Raw genomic sequence first — 15468 nt, 5'->3', positions numbered from 1 at the left:
AGATGGTGGAGGAGATGGAGGTGGAGATGGAGGTGGAGATGGAGGTGGAGCTGGTGGAGGAGATGGAGGCAGTAAAATTAGCACCATGTGTAAGGAGTGTGTTAAGTGAAACGGTCCTGAGTGTTTGTAATGAACGCGACTCTGGACGGTTTTCAGGAAACGTTTTCTGTTCATAATTGAGCAACAGGAGTTTCTGAGGATTTCTGAGAATTCTGAGGTGTTTCTGTAGAATATTTCCGGTTATGAACTCTCGTGTTGAGGAACAGACTCCTATTGTAGTTTTCCTCTCTTCCTCTCCGGTCTGGCCTCGGCGCTGTAGGTTTCCATTCTGCTCGGCTGTAACTCGACGCCCCGTGTCTGACGTCTTTAATCGAGCCCTCCTCCCTGATGCTGATTCAGCTCCTCCACCGGTTCTCCAAGTGTCTCTTCTTGGCTTTCAGAGGAAAATATTACAACCTCACTATTTTGAAAACTTGTGCAGGAGTCCTGCAGCGAGTCAGCGATCCACGACAGGTTTTTATTTCAATTCGAGGAAAAAGAGGGTTGAGTTTTAATTTTATTCAAAAGATCATTATATAGCAATTAGAAGCGGTTAAAAGTCGAAGGATGAACATACGGTTTATTAGAGAATATTTATCTCAGTTTTTTTTGCAGCTTGGGGAAGAATTGAACATATTAAATGTCTTGTTACTATAAATGACATTTCTTAATCTTTTTTCTTTTTCCTAAGCGTGTGTAAGAGTCGTATCATACATCACGCGTGTACATAGTGTACGTGTCCCCTACATATAGTAGATGGTACGATCCGGCTCTGGAGTCAGTGATGAAGAGGAAACAGCAGTGCGATTTTCATCCTCCTGTATTTATGCAAATTTTCAGGTTACACAGAAGAAAACATTCTGAATGTAAATGATGAGAATAAACCAATACTAAAGAGCACATGATGATTGTTGCTCATCTTTAGTTAATGGAAGTAAGGGCGGTTTTCCTTCAGTGTTAGGATGGAAGTGTTTGTGTATCTGGATCTACACGACTGTGAGCTCTTCAGTCCTGCTCCGCTTTGTCGTGTCTCTCGTGTAGGCGTATCACAAATAATGATAAGACAATGCACTTCCACAAGATAATGGAGGTGTCTACCATCTTGGTGTTCTGAAAGTTGCTTCAACTTCAACACACACTCTGATTTCTAATTTCTGAAGATCGTAGATATGTAAAAAATGTGTTCTTACTGGCTCTTATGCAGTAATATCAGTTCTGTAATCAGAATGTAAATGTATGTAAATGTTAAACGTCATTCAGTAATGATCTAATTGTGCCACACTCTCACTGCTGAGCGCTTTACACTGACTGCAAATGTTTGTGCACCCAGGACAGAACGAAGACACAACACTTAAAATGCATCTATTTAATTATTTACTTAAAGTGGGATTTCACGGATCCTTTATTATTAGTGAAGATTAAAATGTATATTTTAGAAGAATATATATCAAACCAAAGAGAGACAGAGAGAGAAAGTGAGAGAGAGAGAGTGAGTGAGAGAGACACACAGACAGTGAGGGAGTGAGACAGAGAGAGAGAGAGACAGACAGAGAGAGAGACAGAGAGACAGAGAGACAGACAGTGAGGGAGTGAGAGTGAGAGAGAGACAAACAGACAGACAGAAAATGTACCTCGACTTTCCAATTCATTGACAAAAACAGAATTCCAAGCTCTTTAACATCTATCTATCTTTCTTTCTTTCTGTCAGCAGGGGATGTAAACTTTTGCACACAAATGTAGCGAAGACCTCTGGTTTACGTTATAAAGAAGTTTAATGGGCGTGTCAGTTTGTTAGTCGGTAAATAAATAATATACCAACACAGTTGTGTATAAGTGTGTCGAGTGGGATATTTCCGTAGGCAGCCGAGCGATGTTTCGGTTGTGTCCCTGTACGACTCACTGTGGAGGAAGAGGAAATGTTTACGTTTACACCAGAAACTGCAGCGTTGTAGGCAAATGTTTTGGAAGCACGCATGGTTGTTGTAGAGGACCGTGGTGTACATGCACTCGGAGGTTTGTAACGCTCATGTAGTAGAAATGTTTTTAATAAAAGCTCAGTGTTTGGTGATGGTTTCAGTGAATCCAGTTTAAACTGGAGCGTTCTTTTGGGTTGAATAACGTGAACGTGCGGTTTGAAGAGTCGGAATGTTTCTCCTCCTGGTTTGTCCCTCTGTGTAATCTCCAGGCAGCAGAGTGAAACATTAACGCGGCGTTTAAACCCAGACGAGGCTTTGTGTAATTACTGTGTTAAAGCTCTTGACCGAAGTGGACGTGCTTTGTGTGAAGACTGACGGAGTGAGTCATCTGCAGTACATTGACAGGAAGATTTCAGCTCTTCTGCTTCATTGATTTAAGCTTCAAGCAGTTGCTGAGATCTTCTCCTGATTCTGAATCCGAGTGTGACGGAGGAATCGGAGGAAAGCGAACTTCACAGGAAAGAGCAGACGGCATCGGTTTTTAGTCATACGAACAAACTCGGGTTTGTTGTCATGGTAACGTAACGTTCATCTTGGTTAAGACTCCCACTGGAGGGCTGGAAGATCTGTTCATCTTAGTCTCTACTGAATTGTCCTGATGAGAAACTGAGTCAGAGTCAGTGGAGCTGATGAAGAAACTCAGAATAATGAATTTGCATTAAAGCATGAAACTGACTGACAAGATCGAACCGAGCAGCTGATCTGCATGACTTTAGCCAATAGACCCTTATTTACATGTCATGGGGAAACGACACTTTTAGGTGTTTTTGTTGTTGGAGGTGTTTGGTGTGTTGGAGGTGTTTTTGATGTTAGGGGTGTTGGGTGTATTGGAGGTGGTGTTGGTGTTTTGGGTGTTGGAGGTATGTTTGATGTTTGGTGTATTGGAGGTGTTTTTGATGTTTTGGTGTGTTGGAGGTGTGTTTGGTGTATTGGACGTGTTTTTGATGTTTGGTGTGTTGGAGGTGTGTTTGATGTTTGGGGTGTTGGAGGTGTTTTTGATGTTTGGGGTGTTGGAGGTGTGTTTTTGTGTATTGGAGGAGTTTTTGATGTTTGGGGTGTTGGAGGTGTGTTTGGTGTATTGGAGGTGTTTTTGATGTTTGTGTGTTGGAGGTGTTTTTGATTGGTGTATTGGAGGTGTTTTCGATGTTTGATGAGTTGGAGGTGTGTTTGGTGTATTTGAGGTGTTTTTGATGTTTGGTGTATTGGAGGTGTTTTTGATGTTTTGGGGTGTTGGAGGTGTTTTTGATGTTTGGGGTGTTTGGTGTGTTGGAGGTGTGTTTGGGGTGTTGGAGGTGTGTTTGATGTTTGGTGTGTTGGAGGTGTTTTTGATGTTTGGTGTGTTGGAGGTGTTTTTGATGTTTGGTGTGTTGGAGGTGTTTTTGATGTTTGGGGTGTTGGAGGTGTGTTTGGTGTATTGGAGGTGTGTTTGATGTTTGGGGTGTTGGAGGTGTGTTTGGTGTATTGGAGGTGTGCTTGATGTTTGGGGTGTTGGAGGTGTGTTTGGTGTATTGGAGGTGTGTTTGATGTTTGGGGTGTTGGAGGTGTGTTTGGTGTGTTGGAGGTGTGTTTGGGGTGTTGGAGGTGTGTTTGATGTTTGGGGTGTTGGAGGTGTTTTTGATGTTTGGGGTGTTGGAGGTGTTTTTGATGTTTGGGGTGTTGGAGGTGTTTTTGATGTTTGGGGTGTTGGAGGTGTGTTTGGTGTGTTGGAGGTGTGTTTGATGTTTGGGGTGTTGGAGGTGTTTTTGATGTTTGGGGTGTTGGAGGTGTTTTTGATGTTTGGGGTGTTGGAGGTGTTTTTGATGTTTGGGGTGTTGGAGGTGTGTTTGGTGTGTTGGAGGTGTGTTTGATGTTTGGGGTGTTGGAGGTGTTTTTGATGTTTGGGGTGTTGGAGGTGTTTTTGATGTTTGGGGTGTTGGAGGTGTGTTTGGTGCATTGGAGGTGTTTTTGATGTTTGGGTGTTGGAGGTGTTTTTGATTGGTGTATTGGAGGTGTTTTTGATGTTTGGGGTGCTGGAGGTGTTTTCGATGTTTGATGAGTTGGAGGTGTTTTTGGTGTATTGGAGGTGTTTTTGATGTTTGGGGTACTGGAGGTGTTTTCGATGTTTGATGAGTTGGAGGTGTGTTTGGTGTGTTTGATGTTTGGTGTATTGGATGTGTTTTTGATGTTTGGGGTGTTTGGTGTATTGGAGGTGTTTTTGATGTTTGGGGTGTTTGGTGTGTTGGAGGTGTGTTTGGTGTATTGGAGGTGTTTTTGATGTTTGGGGTGTTGGAGGTGTTTTTGGTGTATTGGAGGTGTTTTTCATGTTTGGTGTGTTTGATGTTTGGTGTATTGGAGGTGAGGTGTGTTTGGTGTATTGGAGGTGTTTTTGATGTTTGGGGTGTTTGGTGTGTTGGAGGTGTGTTTGATGTTTGGTGTATTGGATGTGTTTTTGATGTTTGGGGTGTTTGGTGTGTTGGAGGTGTTTTTGATGTTTGGTGTATTGGAGGTGTTTTTGATGTTTGGGGTGTTTGGTGTGTTGGAGGTGTGTTTGTTTGGTGTATTGGATGTGTTTTTGATGTTTGGGGTGTTGGAGGTGTTTTTGATGTTTGCGGTGTTGGAGGTGTTTTTAGTGTATTGGAGGTGTTTTTCATGTTTGGTGTGTTCGAGGTGTGTTTGATGTTTGGTGTATTAGAGGTGAGGTGTGTTTGGTGTATTGGAGGTATGTTTGGTGTATTGGATGTGTTTTTGATGTTTGGGGTGTTTGGTGTATTGGATGTGTTTTTGATGTTTGGGGTGTTTAGGGTGTTTGATATCCAGAGTTATTTGAGAGTTTTGTCTGAAGCACACAGTGGTGAAGAATTGAGACTCTCGGGAGTAAAATCTGTGGTTTGATTGTTTTTTGCGCTTCTTCTTCAGCTGTGTTTAATACCAGACTCTCTAATAAAAGCTAGTGATCTGCGATCTATATCCCTTCTGTATTTCTCTTATCTTGTTGCATCGTTGTCTGGAATCTTGCAGGTTACTGGACTCTCAGACTCTCAGTGATCGTGAAAAACATAACATGAGAACCTGTATGGACAGAGTAGCGCTTTGTGTGGATCCTTGGTTCCACTGGGTTCAGTATCTGACACACAGATCTGTAGATTATTACACTGCACACACCCAGGAGCAGGTTCACGTTCAGAGAGGTCACGTTCTGCCTTCCTGCGTGATGTTTTTTTTTTAAAGCTGACACTTAACCTGCATTTTTCTCTACTGTTTACAGATGTGTGGGTTTTTTTCCTCTAATCGGGATCTGACTAGCTACTGCTGCAGCGGGGTTTGGGGGCGGGGTTGGTGTTGTAGACTATGAGGAGGAACTTTCTGGTTTGTTGTGCTGGTGGTCAGAAAGGAAGTGTTCAAGTTTTACAGGCGTTGGTGTTGATGTGTGAACATGACTGTGAAAGAACTTGAGTTTAATATTATGAAACAGTGTAAAGCTCCTGTCTGCTGAGATCTGACGTGAAAAATGCGAACATGAGCATGAACTGCAGCTCACGTGTGATATTTGTGTTGTCACTATGTATAAAATTCATATTTGACAGATGTTTACTGTTGAGCACTTTGGCGGCGATGGTCGTGGACAAACATTTACATTCATAAAAAACTCCTAAGCATCAGCACCACATTCAGACAGTCCACTCCTGATCTCGTCAGAACCTCCGTATCACGTGATGACTGACCATCAGGATGTAGTTACACTTTATTCAGAGTATTGTTGTGTTTGAGCAGAATATCGTTCAGTTTTGTGTAGATGTGTGTTCAGTGTTTATTCTGCTGAAGATTTGGTCTTTTCTTGGAGTGGCACGAACATGTCACTTTCAGAGAATTGTGTTAGAACTCTAATGAAATTCTGCGTGTTTGTGGTTTTGGAAGCTGTAATTATACTGCAACAGCAAAAAAATCGAAGATGTGGTACATGACACGGGTCCATGACACCTCGGAGCATGATCCAGAAAATGTTCTGTTCACAGAGCTGTTAAACGTGGGGTGTGTGCGGTTCTACATTCTGGATTATTCTAATTTAGGGTTATGGCTTAGATTACTGTTAGCAGGTTGCCCCTTTAGCTGGTTTGTATCTCTTATAATAATATAATAATATAGTACAGTATACTGTATTTAACAATGTGACTATCACAGTATACTAAAGTTTAAATAATTGAATGTATTTATTTTGCGTACTGTATTTCATAACCGTATTATTACTCGTACGTGTGAAAGTGAACTGTGAGTTTGAGCATTGCGCTCCTCTTAAAATAAGAAAGAATACACTTTGGGCCATGCTGTTATAGGAAAATAATCCACAGCGTGTCATGGGATACGGCCCGATGTGATGCAGAGTCACTGTTGCTGCCCTGAAGTTGGTTATTTTCCCATAACAGCACATCCCCAAGTGTTTTATTCCTCGTCTACTGCAGTAATTTGTCAGTGATTACAAGTTTTATTTATTAAAGAATGAAACTTCGTACTTTTTAACCCCTTTAATGTTGTGTAATGTCGACAGAACTGGTGTCACTTACGTTAAAGCAGCTATAAATGTTCCCTCACAGCCTCTGGTGTACACCGCGCCGTCCTCGTTTACAGTCCCATGTGGCAGGGTGTGTTCGTTTACAGCACAGTTAACCTGAAAATAAAGGTCAGAGGTTAAATTCCATGAATTCTTACCACACTGTACGTGAGCACATCCTTTAGAATGTAATGCCTTGAAGGCGGTGTAAAACAGTGCTGGTTTTATTCCTGCGTGTGTAAATGGAGAGCAAGTGATGGGGTGTGAGATCTTGTGTGAAGTCTCCATGGTGCCATCCAGGAGCAGTCTAAAATAAAAACAAGAAATGAAGAAGAGAAAGGAAGCATATTATGAGGTTTTCTGCCTCGGGGTTAGTGTCCGAGAGACTCGACAGCAGCTTGGAGAACAGATGTGTGCAGTTTCCTCTGATGTTTTGGCAGCTGGATAAGAAATGAGAAACATCATCTGAAAAACAAAAAACCATTCCCAGATGTTTTAAATAGTTATTAAAGAGATAATATTTATTAAAGATCATCCTGAAAACTGTGTGTTTGATCGTAGGAGAGCTCTGGCCCGGAGGTTGAGTGTTAGCCATGTCGCAGCAGGACCTAGTCACAGCCAGCACACTGCAACTGGTGGCCACAGACATGACTGAAATCATGGAGAACCTCGACACACGTGAGCTGGACATCGGAGAGGGCGAGGATGAGTTTGAAGGACCAGGAGCTAACAGTGCAGGTGAGCAGTCTAGCGCAGGTTCTGTGTGGTACAGGTGCTAATGTCAGACATTTGTTCCATCTCAGTTCTAGCATGATGTAATAATGAAAGGTTCTTGGTGATTTGTTGTCTCTGTAGAAGCTCGTATCCCATTCTCTGTTATCTACAAGATGAAGGGATTTAAAGAACCGGAAGCTCAAGTGTTCCTCACGTCATTTCCCATTACTGCCAAAATCCTGGAGGTGGAGCGCTTTGCCTGTGCTCAGGACCGCTTCAACATTACCAATCAGAGGAGTGTGTCGAAGGTCAGTGTCTGTGTTTGTGTCTGTGTTTGTGTCTGTGTTTGTGTCTGTGTTTGTGTCTGTGTGTGTGTCTGTGTGTGTGTCTGTGTGTGGTATAATGTCACCAGCCTGTGATGTTACACATTATGCTCACATACATGCGTCTGTGAAGCTGTAAAAGAGAAGCTGTGAGTTTTACTTTTATCTGCTCTCTCACTCCATCCTCCTCCTCTTCCTCCTCTTCCTCCTCCTCCTCCTCCTCTTCCTCTTCCTCCTCCTTCTGCTGTACTCGTTAAACAAGAGAAAGAAAAAGTGTGAAAACCTCACAGCCATATAAGTAATCACATTATGGTTTTTAAGCTTAAATCAGGCTACAAAGCGGTGGCGCGTCATCTGTGGTGTGAACGACGCACTGCCTACGATCTGGTAATCTCAATACGATCTTCATGAACAGTTCAGTTATTTATTTCTTCAATAAATAAGCAATTATAGACGTCAACATAAAAGCTGTTGTACTGAGAATCCACCACACACTGACGACGTTACTATCCAGAAATGAGAAGAGTTATACATTTTCCCAAAAATAGGATATATAATAAAAATATTATGATATATATATATATATATATATATATATATATATATATATATATATATATATATATATATATATATATATATATATCTTTACAGAGGTTTTGATATAAAACCGCGGGGCTGTAGGAAGAAAACTCGGTTCCTTGTGAGCTCTGTTTTTAAATTTAACACTTATAAAAGATTTTATGAGGAGCAGAACAACGGGAAGAAAATACTTTCAAAAAAGATATTTTAACCTAAATTACTAATCAGCATCGATACCTAATATTTATATTCCGTTTATGGCATTTGGCAAGCACACTTATCCAGAGCAACTTACATTTATATCTTTATTTATTTATTTATTTTAAATACAGCTGAGCAGTTGAGGGTTAAGGGCCTTGCTCAAGGGCCCAGCTTGGTGATGCTGGGATTTGAACTCTCAACCTTCTGATCAGCAGTCCAACATTTTAACACATCTCCAACACTTCCACAGTGTTCAGGAAAGTGTTAGATGATGATAATGTATTGTGATACTGATCTCATCGTGTCATCACCCAGCCCTAAGCCTGAGCTATAAAACGAACATCAAGCTAACGTTTATAAGAAGATTTGTCCGTTTGTAAGGGAGTAGATTTTTGAGAACTCCTCAGGACTGATCCTCAATCAGCACTTCAGTGTTTTCGACTCAACGTCAGGGTTTTTATTCATAATGATTTCTCAGAATTACAGTTGCGTCAAATAAATGCCTGTCGGTGTTATTATTCTTAGAAACGTGACCTTTGATGTGGTGTCGTCTGCGTTTCAGAAACTTCCCGCAGTTTTCCGGATCGAGATGAGACACGGGAACTTCACCTGGATTGTGAAGCGGAAGGAGAAGCACTTCATGGAGCTGCACAGAGAGTTACGGACCTACAAAGCCTTCCTGAAGATTCCTATACCCACTCGCACGTGAGCTTAAAATGTCTCGACCTGTCTTCTGAACGTTTCCGCAGAGTTTCCTGGTGCTGTTTGTGTTCACGTGTGTGTGTGTGTGTGTGTGTGTGTGTGTGTGTGTGTGTGTGCAGTCACACGGAGCGGAGGCAGACGGTCAGATACACACGACAGATGCCCACGTTACCGCGCGGCGGGGGAGATGAACTCGCCCGAGAGGAGCAAGTGTCCAGCCGGAAGGTCGGTTTAAATCCGACACACTTCACTTCTATTCATAGATCAATAATGCAAAAGCTTGTACAAGAGATTTGGTATAATTTCACAGATGTTCTGTCTTTAACAAAATAATCAAATAGTGAAACTGCTGTCAGGTTAAAGGTTTGTGCACCGTACCCCTCTCCCTCTCCCCCTCCCCCTTTCTAAAGCTGATTTACTGTAAATATTATTTAACCTGTACAGTATGACTCAGATTAGGTCTGGGGGAAACAATAGGGTTTTAAGGCAGAAATATCTTCCTGTTGGTTTTGTGTTACGTTTTGGATTGTTGTCTTGTTGCAGGAAAACTTGTCATTTTTTACTTTTTGGTATTATATTTATTTGTAGATAAATTATAAAATATCTTTTACATTTGTCTTTTTTTCCCCCAATGTAAAGCCACAGTAGGCCAAAATTTTTGCACCCAATTGTAAATCAATGCAAGCAATATTTACACGGTGGCTTATCCAATTGTGATAGCCCAGGTTCATTATTTTACACTGAATAATATGTCCTCATTTGCATAATTTTATTAGTCATGTGATGTGACGTGTTTTAACAGCGCCAGCTCGAGGATTATTTAAACAAGCTGCTGAAAATGCCTCTGTACAGAAACTACCATGCCACCGTGAGTCCTGCCTTCACATCTGGAATATCTGCCACACTGATGTGTTTATATAATACACACAAACCGCACTAACCCATGTGTATACGCCTGTGACCTAAATCATCATTTTTTTGTTTTTTTCGATATTAGATGGAGTTCATTGAAGCGAGTCAGCTGTCCTTCATTCATGATTTGGGACCAAAAGGCTTGTAAGATAATTTTTTTTGTTTTTATTGTGTTGATTAATACTGAACGCATGACGTTACAGCTGTAGATGTGAGGTGTGTTCTCCGTTTCCTGTTCAGAGAGGGCATGGTGTATAAAAGGTCAGGAGGTCACCGGATTCCCGGACTCAACTGCTGCGGCCACAGTAAAGTCTGTTACCACTGGTCCAAACGGTCAGACATGAAACTTTATTTATTTATTTATTTACATATTAACTGTGTTTATGCTCTAAATTATAGCACAGTATTCATTATAATGCTGAACGCTAACAGCTAGTCGCAAATTATCAGTAAGTTTAAGAACAAAAAAAGTTTAATGTTGTAATAGTAATAACTTCTTCAATTAATATAAGAATTATTCTGTAACGAATATAAATCATATAATAATGAATATACTATAATAAGTCCTTATTATTATTATTATTAATTTCAGTAATTAACAATAAATTCACTACAAAAAAGGTTTTTCAGATTAAACATTTTTTCAGATTTAGAGTAATGAGGTCAAAATGGTTGCAAATTATAACAAACAGGTTAGAATTATTTCTGATTTTATTTATCAATTTTATCTGGATTTAATGTGTTTTATATTTCCAGTGCTCCGGTGGATTTGTATTTTTTCATTTTTGTCATAAAAAAAGTTGTTGAACAAAATTAGTGCAGATTTTATATTTGTTTCTAAAGCGACAGTTTTTTAAAAAATATTCCTGCATCACGCAATTTAACTCTGTGAGGTGTATACTGTATTGACTGTTTTCCATGTGTGTGTATGTGTGTGTATGTGTGTGTATGTGTGTGTGTGTGTGTGTGTGTGTGTGTGTGTGTGTGTGTGTGTGTGTATATGTGTGTATATATATGTGTGTGTGTCTGTGTGTGTGTGTGTATATGTCTGTGTGTGTGTGTGTGTGTGTGTATGTGTATGTGTATGTGTATCTGTGTGTGTGTAGTTGGTTGGTGGTGAAAGATTCTTTCCTGCTCTACATGAAGCCCGACTCCGGCAGCATCTCCTTCGTCCTCCTGGTGGATAAAGAGTTCTGTGTGAAAATGGACTCTAAAGACACGGAGACAAAACACGGCATTCGCGTGGACAGTTTGTGCAGGTTCACAATTTACACCACACACACACACGCCACACACACACTCTGACAAATGTGTATAAATTAACAACACACTTTTTATGTTAGAATGTGTTAAATGTGTGCTAAATTGAAAAAAAACTGGCAGTGCATTGTGTGTTAAATTATCTTTTAATCACAGTGTGAACCGTCATCAACTCACTCTTACATTATTAATGTTTTATTACTGTGCATGCAGAGACACACACACACACACACACACACACACACACACACACACACACACACACACAGCAGTGTTAATAATAACACACACCACATTGTTCTGCTCTGCGAGATTCTGATTGTTTGGATGAACAGAACTGGTGTGTGAGCTCTTATTACTTCTCCTCAGGAATCTGGTTCTAAAGTTCTCCAGTTTCCGTCATGCCCGCTGGTGGGGTCAGGCCATCGATGACTTTGTGCACAAATACGGAAGCGCCTTCCTCCAGGACCATCGCTTTGGTTCCTTCGCCAATGTGCAGGAGAACATCCCCTCCAAATGGTAATGGGAAACCACACAAAACCACACACGAAATAATAATTGCAGTCTTTGATGAGATATGGAATAAGTTCATTTTAAAGCCAAAAAAAAAAGAGTAAGGAATTAAAGGTGTTTTTATATAAATGTTATTAAAAGCACCAGGATTAATTTTTAGTTATTTGTTTTTAGGAAAAAATGATTACTCAAAGGTTTCGTTGGATAGTTGAGGCTTTTCAGGTCCTTTTCAAAGGTTCTCTCAGAGACTCAAACAAACCTTCAGTGTTATAGATTTGACCTTTTCTCTCAGACTGTATTATTTACAGGTAATGTATAACTTGCGAGTAAGGTAAGACTTTAGAAATGAAGCACAGTTACTTAAAGCAGTGGGATGCTGGAGAGGCGCTCATTGTGGTTCTGCTGGATAGTTTCTGCAGTAACCTGAGAGAACCGAAGTGAAAGTGATCCAGCGGTGCTGATCCTGCACTGACCCGCGCAGGAACATGATCACGAGACACCGGCACTGAATCACACACACTCCTCCTGACCGAGCTCGCCGAGACAGTGGAGTTTCTTTACGTCCCGCTCTTCGACCTTAAACACCTTTACATTTTTACTAGCGAGCTGTTTGCACACAACACCACAGCACCAACCATTTACAGCACCACGAGCACAACTATTTAAAAGACACGCCTATTACAGGAACGATGCCCCGCCTTCACACTGCTGGTTCTGTCGATCCAGACAGTAAATCCTGAAAAAACAGAATCAAGGATCTTTTATTTTCCCCTGATTATATGATTGTGGTTGTTGTGAACAGATGTGGCGTATTACAGATGTAATTGTGTTGTGTGTTTCAGGTATGTGAACGGTAAAACGTACATGGAGGATGTAGCTACAGCACTGGAGGAAGCTGAGGAGGAGATCTTCATCACAGACTGGTGGTAAGTGTGAACAGAACACAACTGACTATGGCTCAGGCTCAATAATAATATAATAATAATAATAATATAATAATAATAATAATAATAATAATATGGCTCAATTAGATGTCTGATATAAATACACATCAATAAATGAAAGGTGTTCATAATATCCCATAATGCAATTCACAAGGAATTTCATTAAAATGTTAAAATAAGAATAAATTTTTTTTAAAAAAAGCTCAAAATCTAACATTGCAACTCAGACAAGGAGATGAGGAGAAGATAGTGTTTTGTGTGTAGAGTAGAGCAGAAAACATCAAGACACACACACACACACACACACACACACACACACACACACACACGGAGGACAGAACAGTGGTCAGATCCTCTTTCAGTAAGAAGTCAGGTTTACGGTTACAAATCTGTAAGTCGATAAATCCTCCACTCTGTGTTTCTACAGACCCTGTATTATTATTATTATTATTATTATTATTATTATTATTATTATTATTTGTAGTAGCAGTATTTGGGCAGAAGACAGAATGTGCAGTAAATGTGCATCATGTAGTACATCACTAACCGAAAAAAACAATTTGTGAAAGTAAATAAAGTGAAGTTATTTCTGCAGAAGAACATGCACAGGTTTTCAACAAGTCCATTTTGTTAACTGGTTTTAGGTAGAAATAAATAAATAAAATAAACACTATAAAACAGTCTTTTTAAGTCTGACTAAAATGAACGTAAACTTGTCCATAAAGTTCTTGTATCCCATCAACCAATAAATATTTCATATTTAAAATATAAACTTATTTAATTTTTATATATATTCAGGTCATTTTTGTATATAAAATGTAAAGATTTTTTTAATAATTAAAACAAATGGTTTTATTTCCAATTATTTATTTATTTGTTTGTTTGTTTGATTGTTTGCAGTAAATGTATTTTAAAAGTTCTTATATTAAGGGTTCTTAGCCTTTTAAAGTGTTCTAGTGCTGGTTCTGGTTGTAGAGTGCGAGCAGACCTCTCTGGTGTCGGGTTCTCCATAGAACCTTTTAAAGGAAAAACTGGAGAAACGTACATTTTTATATATATATATATATATATATATATATATATATATATATATATATATATATATATATATATATATAATGAAAATTTATTTCTTAATAAATTTATTCCAGAATTCTTTAATGATGAATGTATGTATTGATGTTTTATTGATTTTTAATTGTGTGCCATGAAATGATGTTTTAATAAACATGAACTTGAAGGAACCTGTCCTTTATTTCTAAGAATGGACTGAAACTGGGAATGTCAGATGAATATTTATGGTCGTTTCTGATCTCGCTGTGTGACGTTTGCAGGCTGAGTCCGGAGATTTTCCTCAAAAGGCCGGTTGTTGAAGGAAATCGCTGGCGTCTGGACTGCATTCTTAAACGCAAAGCTGTGAGTCTTTACTGCAGATTTTTACTGTAGATCTTAAAGCTACAGCTCACGATCCAGAGCTGACTCTTCTCAAGGTTCCATTCACCTCATTAATATTAATATATCCTGTATATTGCTGCAAATAATAAAATAAATGTGTTTAATGCGATCATTTCAAATAAGAAAACGCTCCTGGATTGATCTTGAGTTTATCCTGAACATCCAGTGAGAGATTATTCATAGATTATTTCCTATTGTAAATCTACAAATTTATTCACTAATATGACTGGGTTTATTTTAAAAAAAATCAATCAGTCAATTAATTAATTACTTTTCCAAGCTGGAAAGCTTCCTGTTGCCTGGGTCAGTGTTTAGGGGTTAGGGGTTAGGATTAGGGATTATGGTTAGTGGTAGGGATTAGGGTTAATGGGTAGGGATTAGGGTTAGTGGGTAGAGATTAGGGTTAGTGGGTAGGGGTTAGGGTTAGTGGTAGGGATTAGGGTTAGTGGGTAGGGATTAGGGTTAGTGGGTAGGGATTAGGGTTAGTGGGTAGGGGTTAGGGTTCATTTGTAGGGGTTAGGGTTGAGGGTTCAGTACAGTTCGCTGTATTTGTAAGGGTTCATTAACTCGGTTTGTTTATTTAGCGTTAGTGATTTGATCATTTGAAGATTTTTAGCATTGTGACTCTCGGCTTTCTGGTTTGCAGCAAAAAGGAGTTCGGATATTTGTTCTGCTCTATAAGGAAGTGGAGCTCGCGCTCGGGATCAACAGTGAATACAGCAAGAGGACGCTGCAGCAGCTTCACCCCAACATCAAGGTAAAATCTGAGAGGAGGGAAATGAAGCACAGGATGAAAACAGAATGTACGAGTATGATTTTATTTTTCTTCTGCAGGTGATGCGACATCCTGACCATGTCTCCTCCTCCGTCTATCTGTGGGCTCATCATGAGAAGCTTGTGGTAATCGACCAATCGGTGGCGTTTGTGGGCGGGATTGATTTGGCGTACGGGCGCTGGGACGATCGAGAACACCGGCTAACGGACGTGGGGAGCGTGACGAGAACCCTCAACACGTCTGCAGAGGTGAAGGAGTTGTTTAATAAACATGTGAAAGTTTTCTGTAAGGAGATGTTTATGTAACGTGTATGGAAGGAGTCTCCAGTGTCAGCGCTGTGTAACAGTCAGAGGTAAAGCTGTAACTTTAAGATTTCCACATCTTCTGGTCAGAGGAGTTTACACTTCTTTACTGTTTAAAATTTTTTGTCTTATTAACTCTAGGCAAGAGAATAAAGAGAGACTGGTGAGGGAGCAACTGTTCATATCTGTTTATAGGTGTTTATAAAAATGAGTGTTCCACAAGATTAAATATAACATTAATCAGA

At 39.8% G+C, this 15468-nt stretch overlaps 1 protein-coding gene across 6 annotated transcripts in view; it reads left to right on the top strand.

The window, feature by feature from the left end:
• pld1b (phospholipase D1b) overlaps window positions 1-15468 on the top strand; it is a 48278-nt gene that overhangs the window by 20971 nt on the left and 11839 nt on the right. For 5 of the 6 annotated variants that reach the window (XM_053611449.1, XM_053611452.1, XM_053611450.1 and 2 more), the window contains 13 exons: window positions 7102-7278; window positions 7396-7562; window positions 8923-9065; window positions 9182-9287; window positions 9865-9930; window positions 10060-10118; window positions 10215-10307; window positions 11081-11233; window positions 11604-11753; window positions 12590-12673; window positions 14026-14107; window positions 14793-14903; window positions 14981-15169. In XM_053611449.1, the coding sequence (XP_053467424.1) occupies window positions 7134-7278; window positions 7396-7562; window positions 8923-9065; window positions 9182-9287; window positions 9865-9930; window positions 10060-10118; window positions 10215-10307; window positions 11081-11233; window positions 11604-11753; window positions 12590-12673; window positions 14026-14107; window positions 14793-14903; window positions 14981-15169 (1548 nt within the window). In that variant the 5' untranslated portion in view covers window positions 7102-7133. Of the gene's footprint in view, window positions 1-2419; window positions 2532-7101; window positions 7279-7395; window positions 7563-8922; window positions 9066-9181; window positions 9288-9864; window positions 9931-10059; window positions 10119-10214; window positions 10308-11080; window positions 11234-11603; window positions 11754-12589; window positions 12674-14025; window positions 14108-14792; window positions 14904-14980; window positions 15170-15468 lie in introns of those variants that run through there. The other variant, XM_053611454.1, reaches the window with a different exon arrangement.

Source organism: Ictalurus furcatus, chromosome 23 (assembly GCF_023375685.1).
Source record: "Ictalurus furcatus strain D&B chromosome 23, Billie_1.0, whole genome shotgun sequence".
NCBI lineage: Eukaryota > Metazoa > Chordata > Actinopteri > Siluriformes > Ictaluridae > Ictalurus > Ictalurus furcatus.
This window is presented reverse-complemented; position numbering and strand designations above follow the sequence as displayed.